General features: G+C 35.4%; 2 protein-coding genes across 2 annotated transcripts; one reads left to right on the top strand and one right to left on the bottom strand.

Annotated features, from left to right (window-relative positions):
- Nucleotides 1-266: 266 nt before the first annotated feature.
- On the top strand, nucleotides 267-1,212 carry LOC120087710 (triphosphate tunnel metalloenzyme 3-like). The gene has a single exon (XM_039044584.1). The coding sequence runs from the start codon at nucleotides 337-339 to the stop codon at nucleotides 1,075-1,077; it is 741 nt and encodes a 246-aa protein (XP_038900512.1). The 5' UTR covers nucleotides 267-336; the 3' UTR covers nucleotides 1,078-1,212.
- A 918-nt stretch (nucleotides 1,213-2,130) lies between these two features.
- On the bottom strand, nucleotides 2,131-6,081 carry LOC120070301 (P-loop guanosine triphosphatase YjiA). Its single transcript, XM_039022220.1, has 10 exons — nucleotides 5,577-6,081; nucleotides 4,911-4,976; nucleotides 4,642-4,822; nucleotides 4,347-4,543; nucleotides 3,899-3,949; nucleotides 3,719-3,810; nucleotides 3,340-3,461; nucleotides 2,879-2,961; nucleotides 2,581-2,685; nucleotides 2,131-2,357 (listed from the first exon to the last, which is right to left on the bottom strand). Exons 1-10 carry the CDS (start codon nucleotides 5,904-5,906, stop codon nucleotides 2,220-2,222), a joined length of 1,365 nt encoding a protein of 454 aa, XP_038878148.1. The 5' UTR covers nucleotides 5,907-6,081; the 3' UTR covers nucleotides 2,131-2,219.
- Between the last annotated feature and the right edge of the window lie 3,125 nt (nucleotides 6,082-9,206).

Here is a 9,206-nt window from a genome sequence, read left to right as displayed (position 1 = left end):
AATTTACTATCATCTTTGTAATTTTAAGTAAACATGATTAAAAATAATTCAATTATGTTTAGAATTTAGGTCCATATAATGATCCATCAATAAATTTTTATTAAGATTATAATAATTTTCATTATGAATTGGTAAACATGACCCCGTTTTAGAAAACTGGTGGAGTAAAAAAGTGTGTTTTTGAAAAATGAAAAGATGATTTACAAAAAAGATTTTAACATATCCGCACCAAAAAGTGTGTAAAAAATGTTTGGAGAAAATGATATGATCTCAACTCGTTAGTGGCTGAAATTGAAAGGCTAATCCCACGTTATTTTGTGTCCCAAAACCCCAACGATGAGTCTCCAATGGATTCCAAATTCCGGCCACTCCTTCCATCTCCGCCGCAATCGCAGCCCATTCCTCCTCTTCCCCTCTCTTTCACTCCGCCCCACAAAACTCTTCTCCAACCCAAACCAACCACCGCCAGTGGAGGTCGAAATCAAGCTCCGCCTCCCGGACTCTTCCTCTCACCACAAACTCTCCCACCTCCTCTCCTCTCACCACATCAAAACTCATAATCAACACAACATCTTCTTCGACGGCGCCAACGCCGAGCTCTCCTCCAACCTCGCCGTCCTCCGGATCCGATTCTACGACGACGACTCCCACTGCGTCCTCTCTCTCAAAGCGAAACCTACAATCTCCGACGGAATCAGCCGCATCGAGGAGGAGGAAGAGACGCTGGAGCCGTCGATCGGCCGCGCCTGCGTTGAGGAGCCGAATCGGATGCTGGTAATGGAATCGTCGAAGATTGTGGAGAGAGTGAGAGAAGAGTATGGGATTGATGGGTTCGTGTGCTTGGGGGGATTCAGGAACGTGAGAAGAGTGTATGAATGGAGAGGATTAAAATTGGAATTGGATGAAACTATTTTCGATTTCGGACGGAATTATGAGATGGAATGCGAGAGTGAAGAACCGGAAAGAGATAGAGATTTGTTGGAAGGGTTTTTGAAGGAGAATGGGATTCGTTATTCATATTCTCAAACTTCCAAATTCGCCATTTTCCGATCTACGAAGTTGCCGCCATTCTTCTGAAACTTTCTGCTTCCATTTTCATCTCGTCCCAATTTTTTTTTAAATTTTTTTTTTTCAAGTTTGATTACAAATGTTGTAGATTTTCCTTTTTGTTTTAATAGCAAAATGTAGTTTATATCGACAATATTTTATCCATTTTGGCATTGGTTTCTATTTATACTTGTATCTATTTATCAAAAACTTGTTTGGATTGAGTAAGGAAAAAACGTTTTTCAAAAGTTGTTTGCATTTATATACTTTTTATAAAGTGTTTAAAATAAAAATATTTGTGTTTGGTTATACTTGTTAAAAAAAAATCTTTAAATTTTGTTTGATTTGTTATATACTCAAAGTATTCCTATTGACTTGACTATTTTTTATGAAAAAATTAAAGATGATTATGAACCTTACAAACTAATAATTTTAAATTTTTATTTAAAAATAGTCCTTCAAAATTGGTCGATAGAGCTAGCTATTAGAAGTGGTCGTTGGTTGAAGTTGGTTGTCGGAAGGGGTTCGTTAGAGTTGGATGCCCAATTGATCGTCAAAGGTGGTTGCTAAAGATCGATATAGAGAAAGAAAAAAGTGACTTTCTTTCCGAAATAAAGGTCATTTTGATTATATTTGATTTTTGATTTTTTTTAAAATGACTTGAAGCAAACGAAAACGAAAGTATCAAACATGCATTAACTTTTTGATTTTAAAAAAAAAGGTCATACCTTGATTATTTTTTCTACCAACATAACTCATTAGTGATTAACATATACTCAATTTAGTCCAAGTTTAAATTTTCACAATCCAAGCCTTATAAAAAAGTTAATATTGCCAACAAGAAGATAGTTCAACCGACATAGTGCTCGTACTATCGACCTTGAGGTCTGAGATTCGATTCCCACCCCACACTTTAATTACAATACCTTAAAAAAAATCAATATTTTAATGAAGTTATGCTTAAATAAACCCAAGTATCGAAATTTAGAAATTTAAATTAAAAGAGATTGAATGAACTGGATCAACTTCAGCCGTAGATTTCATTATAAAATAAGACTAGTGATGTGGAGGAAAATAAACAAAAATCAAAAATCAAAAAAGAAAACTCTCTTATTAATGTTTCACCTGCAATATTTTTCCAAAATCATGTAATGTTGCCAGATAGAAGGTTATCACAATAAACAAGCTTTGAAGCCATTCTCTAACTCTTCTGCATCCAAGTTTTTTCCTATAAATACAATCTTGTTGATTCTCGGCTCATCTGGACCCCATAATCGATCGGGCGAACCTTGGAATATATCATGAACACCCTGTCACACCCATAAAACACATTACTGAACTCGAAAACATTTCGACTTATAGATGAAGAGAAGGGGAATTAATACAATAAATCTTCAAAAATTTGATACCAAGTACTAAAAACCTAAAGTTGTAGGTTCTATTTAGTGGTTTAGTGAAGTATTGGTTTGTTCACAATCACTGAACAGAAAAACATCATTAGTCATTAGTTTCATTGATTTTTCTTTCACTCACCTGAAAGACGAATCGCTCATCCATACCCTGAACTGATAGGAGACCTTTCATCCGGTATATGTCATCACTGCGGTCTAACAATAGCGTACCGAGCCACATGTTTGCCTGAACGATACCAACAAAGAGGTGAAAATCTTTCGGTTGAGTCAAACCAGCACATATAGCCATGACGAAGAAACAATGGTTAAAGAAAATACTCATGAGGCATTCTTAATATGGGAAGGCATGATAAATTAGTAGTCCAATGAAGAATATTAGAGTTCATTTTGATGACAATAAAACTCATCTCCACACCAACCTTCTCAAGATCCAAGATTCCTTCACAGACAATACTGACAGAAGAAACGCCAGGGTCGTGCGTGTGATCGTGCGAATGGTGGTCTGCATTAAACAGTTGAAAATTGATGTTAGATGAAAAAAAAACCGATAACTTAGTACAACCCCAATTCCATGATCAAGACGCTGAAACAATCTATTCAAGCATTGCACTTTGAGCAATGTGTTTTTAAAGTAGTTTCATTCACTACATAGGGACGTCGTTATAAATGAGAACAAAATACATGAATTCTTTGTAAATTTTTGCCAATTTTTGCCATAAAATGTACTTGAATTGGTAAAACAAGAACCACGAGGATGTAATCCATGTATGATCGGAATCTCCAAGCAATTTCATTGAAGAGTGGCATGACTGGGTATAAAATGTAGCACTCAAGTGACGCACAATGGATGTAACATGATTATATGAGCACATAATTTTACCGTGCTTGTGGTCATGTTCATGATTGTGGTGATGATGATCATGGTCATGTTCGTGCTTGTGATCGTCATGGTGACTATGAGCATGGTCTTCCCTTGATTCAGTATCAACAGCACTATCTATCCTGAAAACATGAAATGAGGATGAGGAGGAGAACAAAACTTAACAATACAAAATCAAGCAGGAATGGTAAGTATATACAAAAAGCTAAGCACCAGGAAGAGAAAAAAAAAATGGCAATAAGACAAATATATAAAAGTGAATCAAAATGAATATTTTTATCCAACAAGGTGTTAGCATTCAAGAAAGAGTGACAACAAAAGAATCCGGAGTTCTCTCTTTCAATGACAATGGAAATAATTTTAGATGGTATGGGACTACCTCTCCAAATCAAAGCCTCCTATCCCGAGAACATAATCCAAGTCAACCTGGCCATACTTTGTCCTCTTCAATTGAGCCATGCGGTTTATTTTCTATTCTTGGAAGAAAAAATAAACATAAATTACACATTCAAAAGCTAACGAATCAAATATATAAGAAAAAGTGTTGAGTGATATTAACCTTTATTCGTTGGACCAGATCAGCAATTTGTGGCTCGCCAACAAGGTCAGTCTAGTGGTATACAGTTCACGAATTAGCCAAGCACTTGGAGCAAAAACTAAAGATTATTTCAAGTAAAAATTTCAAGGTTGGCTATTTTACTTCTTTTTTTGTAGTACAATTTGGACAAGAGTCATAATAGCATGTTAAGAAGCCCACCACCTACCTAAGAATACCACGGCCAAATTTTCTAGATTGCATTATCAGTAAGGAGGCCATTGACATTTACTTGAATGCACAATCCTTAAAAGCAGAATTACAAGCAGATTTTCAATCGAAATGCCACGGGGTTAAAAAAGTTATGGCATTACAAACAGGCTTGGCTTTGAGAAAAACCTACTCACAAGTTAAGCTGACTTGTTTGAACATTATATCTCGAGGGGCTAAATCAGTCACCTATCATGAATACCTTGTTTACTATGATTCGATCAGCATAAGCAATTTGTTCTACAGCCTCATTTACAACTCCTTCTGGCTTAACTTCATCCAAGTGGAATGTTGCATGTTTGGCATCAACTAACGTGACGACACCATCCAACTTCACATCGTTAAAAACCGAGTCCTCAGCATAAAATGTCTGAATGATTGGTGATGGATTTGCCAATCCTACATATTACCAATGATGTCGTAGAACATATAATAAAACGTCACATGAAATCATCATGAATAGGACAGACATTTTATGATTGGGAAACTCTTCATACCTGTAGTCTCAATCACAATATGGTCAAATTTCCCTTTCTTCTTATTAACCAGCTCTGATATCATCCGTACAAGATCACCCCTCACGGTGCAACAAAGACATCCGTTATTCAACATAACAATGTCCTCAGCTCCAGTAGTTTTTGCAGCAACCAAAGAACCATCAATATCTACTTCTCCAAACTGTAGTTTTAAGACAAGACACAGAGTTAAATATATAATCCATCCATAAGGAGCCACATGATCAAGCACATAAAGTTCTATCTCGTACCTCATTTTCAATTACCGCAATTCGCTTCCCATGCTCTGCTGTTAGAATATGGTTAAGCAATGTTGTCTGCAAAGATTCACATGAAAGCAGAACCAAAAATATATTTAAATTATAGTTTAAAGAACTCAATTCACTGTCCAGTGTTAGAAACTTAAAGAAACAATCCCTTATTCGTCCGAAGTCAGAAAATTTCAGTTCCAACCAATTTCTTTTCTTCAGAAGGCAACAAGTAAATGCCCAGATGACCATAACTCTATTAGCATAACCTCCACCAAGGGGTCAGGTTCGAATTCCCCACCCCGCATATTGTTTAACTCAAGAGGCGACGAGTAAACAAACAGCAGGACTGGCAATTTCATGGAAATGAAAAACCCAAAACAAGGATTTATAAGATGCAAATGAAATAAAAAGAAACCTCCGGAATTCCAAGTGAAATTTATTTCACCTGTAACCTCTATTCCTAAGATTTGAACAATACCCTCTGAACAGTAATTTCAACGAAACATACTCCCTTAATATCAATCCAAATAGCATAAGACATCAAAACAACACTCCCAACTCTACTTAATTTCTCCCATAGTTCATAGAGAACTAAGACAGCCCAACACACAGAAACATACACACACACCCGTAAAAGAGAGAGAGAGAGAAAGAGCGAGTTTATACCTTCCCAGAACCCAAAAAGCCGGTAATAATCGTAGCCGGAATCCGGTCATCGGGCGGAATTTTCGTCAAAACGTCGGATTCATCGCTCTCCGATGTGGGTGTGGCCGTGGAGGCGAAGACCGAGAATCTTCTTAAACTTCGTTTGGGCGCCAGAGAGAAGCCGATGGCGGGGAGAGGAGTTGATTGAAAAGACGCGAGAGTGAAGGTGAAGGGGCGAGATGGGAGAAAAGCAGAATGAAGCCGGGAAGAAATATGGTTAGAGCGCCTAGAAGTAGAAGGGATGCTCAAAAAGGCGGAAGCAATGTCCAGAGAAATGGAAGCCATTGCCATGGAAGGGGCGAGAATGAGGATGATAAGAAAAGGGTAAGTATCAGAATTCAAAACGAAGAAGAAGAAGAAGAAGAAGAAGAAGGATTAAGCTTCTGGTTTTGGTTCATGCGTGCAAGGCTCCTTCCTCGCCTTTGGAGTCTGGATATTTCTTTACCATTTTATTTTCTTTCATTTTCTTTTCAAACTGTATTTTTTAAAATTTATTATTCTTTATCCGATAAAGACCCAGGTTTAAAATATCCATCCACGCCAAAATTTCGAGCTCTTAATTTCACAAAAATGTTCAAGTAAATATTGATAGTATTGATGGTGATGGATATTTGAAACATTATTAAACGAAAAAAAATATTAATTAAATAAATAAATATTCTACGATTTTTAAATAAGTTTAATATTTTTATTATTTATATTATATTTACATAAGTGACATTTTATTACTTATTATTGTTTTTTATATTTTATGAACTTGTCTTTGATATAATCATTCATCCATTATGTCGATGCCAAATTCATGAAAATATAAAAAATATCCACATCTCCATGAAGATTTGATATACTAATTGTAAATGTTTAAAAACTAAGAAAAAAAAAAGCTTCCTTAGTTGTTTAAAAATATCCATATCCTTTGAAAATTACAATGTTACTCTTTATCCTTTATTAATGTTTCAAATTTGTCATCATAGTAGAAATAAATTAGATTTTTTTTTCTTTTTTTTTTTTTTTGTGGAAATTGCAGCATGAAATGAGTATGTTGGTGAGATATAGAGTGTTGCGGTTGTGTTCAAGTTCCAATTTCTATTAATGTCAAGACTACATTATTATAGATATTAATTTTCATTCAACATTCTAACAGATTTCTATTTAATGATAGTTTTGAAAAGTATATAAAATGTCAAATATAATATTGTGTTTAAAAAAAATAAAAAAAGATAAAAATGAAGGCATCTCGTGAACAAATATTAAAGTTTAGGAGTGTAATTTAACAAAATAGACTTATAGTCCTTAAACCAACTATTTAGTCTTTTTCTTAGTATTGGAGAAGGAGGATTTGAACCACAAATCTACAAATCTATTGGTCTTCTTGTTTGAAACTAGTTGATATATGTTATTTTAATGTTGCCTATCTTTTTTATAAGGCTTGAGAGATACTCAACCAAATAGAAATCACGACAATTCATTAATTCTTCCTTGTAGCTTCAACAATATGGCATAAACGAAATTAGCAAGTGATCGTTCCATATGATGGTATCATCAAACCGCTTGAGCGATTTGTCAATTGTTAGACTTCGATCCATCATTGATGCTTGAAGTTGACCATTGGAGCCTTCATCTTGTTTTACAGTTAAATCTCTTATGATGGATTTGATTGGTTCTGTTGATCCCCTAAGGAAGAACCTATATTGTATTATTTGGAAAGATATTATCCAAAGAAAATTAAAATTTTCCTTTGGAACTCAGTGTTGGTGCTATTAATGCAACTGATTGTTTGCAACAACATATGTCTTATATGTATATTTCTCCTTGGTGTTTCCTATGTTGTTGCAACTTTGAATCTCTTTCTCACTTGTTTGCACATCGTTTTTGACATATTGTTCTGAATGACTTTGGTTGATCTTCTACTTTCCCTAACTATATATTTGATCTCTTGGCATCTCTGTTTGTGGGGCATCTTTTTGGTGGTACCAAGCAGACTATTTAGTTGGCTTTGTTGTGTGCGTTCTTTTGGGCTTTGGTGAGTGAACGTAACAATCGGCTTTTTAGGGACTCTACCTCTACTTTTGATAGATTTGTGGATTTGGTTCTTACTTATGTTTATAATTGATATAAATTTGAGCATCCTTTTACTTCTCATACTTCATTCTTTTTTTTCCTTTACAATTGGAGAGACTTCCTGTAATCACCTTTAGGTGTTGGGTTTTCCCTATTTCATTTCTTCAATGTAATACTTCTTTATAAAAAAAAAAAAAAATCATCAAATTGCTTAAGGTATGAATGAATTATTTCGCTTTAGACTTAAAATAGATTCTCAATTCTTTGGAATCCCTTTTGACTAGTAAAACTTGATATGCAAATGTACTCCAATCTTTAGGCGATTTCATTGTTGACCTCTATCAGCGAGATGTCATCAAAGGCTTTCTCTTCCTTAACTACAAATTTAACTTCGTAGCTCATGAGCTAACTTTCCACACACAATGGCACAAAGTGATGTCAATTTAGCTTGAAGACCATCATCCTCTATGGACTGCTCTAAGCTTTAATTATTATCTTCAACTTTCTTTCTTCTAATTTTTGTTTTGTCAATTGTTGGGATTAATGTCCTAATTCTCCCGGAGTCTCGTTGTTTGTAATGATAAACATTATTTTATGAATAAAATAACTGTTGTTTCATTCTAGCATTTACTCATATCCAATAAACAAAGCTCCATGGTTACCTTATGTAAACTTAAGCATGTATATGTAATATACAAGTGGATCATGCCTTAAGTGATAATCTAAATAGGTTTGTAGTATAAGGATTAAGGTGGGATACTTGATTCTGGTGACACTACGAATACGACCCGCTTTGTAGAAGTTTGTAAGTGTTGTAAACTATTACAGATGGTAGATACTGACCATTCATGTGGAGACATGCGAGTGGGGGTGTCCTATACAAAGAGTTTGTATAAGACCTGACCATAAAATGACTAGACTTTGTATATAACGCCGTTGATACTAGAGACTTACATCTCACCTAAACGACCATAGGTGACACGACCTCAATCCTGAGTGTTTTGGGAACTCCTGTCTTTGAGGGTGGTCCTTTAATTAGTATGGGTGAGAGTGGCCAGATTGTCAACTTAACAAGCCTACCTTTTTGGGGACCTATCTGATTTGGGAGCTGGGAACTCAATACACGAGATGGAATTCACTCTGTCCCCAAAGCAGAGGTAAGTACAGAGATTGCTCCCTTAAAGGCTGATTCTGGGGCTTGAACATAGTGGCCATAATTTCTCTTTGGAAGAGAGGACCCAGTCATAGTAGGACTATAACTTATGTTCATTAGAGAATTCAGTGGTACTTAAGGAGTTATATGTAACTACAGGGGCATAATGATTATTAGCCAAGTTGTACTTACGAGCAATCTGTGAAGGGTTGTCGCACTGTTGATTAATTAAGATGAACACATAATATATCTATGGTAAGAAGAGTTCAACTGTCAGTCTTTGGTAGAGTGTCTATCAGTTAACGGATGGTGGATCTCGTGACTAAAGAGTTTAGTCAGTTATTCACGTACAATTGGAGCTTCGAGCTACAGGTTCA

This window comes from Benincasa hispida, chromosome 1 (genome assembly GCF_009727055.1).
Source record: "Benincasa hispida cultivar B227 chromosome 1, ASM972705v1, whole genome shotgun sequence".
Lineage (NCBI taxonomy): Eukaryota > Viridiplantae > Streptophyta > Magnoliopsida > Cucurbitales > Cucurbitaceae > Benincasa > Benincasa hispida.
This window is presented reverse-complemented; position numbering and strand designations above follow the sequence as displayed.

What these genes read in the sequence shown, in the direction of transcription:
- LOC120087710 (XM_039044584.1), top strand. Translation starts at nt 337, where the DNA reads ATGAGTCTCCAATGGATTCCAAATTCCGGCCACTCCTTCCATCTCCGC.
- LOC120070301 (XM_039022220.1), bottom strand. Translation starts at nt 5,906, where the DNA reads ATGGCAATGGCTTCCATTTCTCTGGACATTGCTTCCGCCTTTTTGAGC. An exon ending in GCTTTTTGGGTTCTGGGAAG is followed by an intron (nt 4,977 to 5,576) that starts GTATAAACTCGC and finishes GAATCTTTGCAG; the next exon opens with ACAACATTGCTTAACCATAT. An exon ending in ATCTGGTCCAACGAATAAAG is followed by an intron (nt 3,811 to 3,898) that starts GTTAATATCACT and finishes TTCCAAGAATAG; the next exon opens with AAAATAAACCGCATGGCTCA.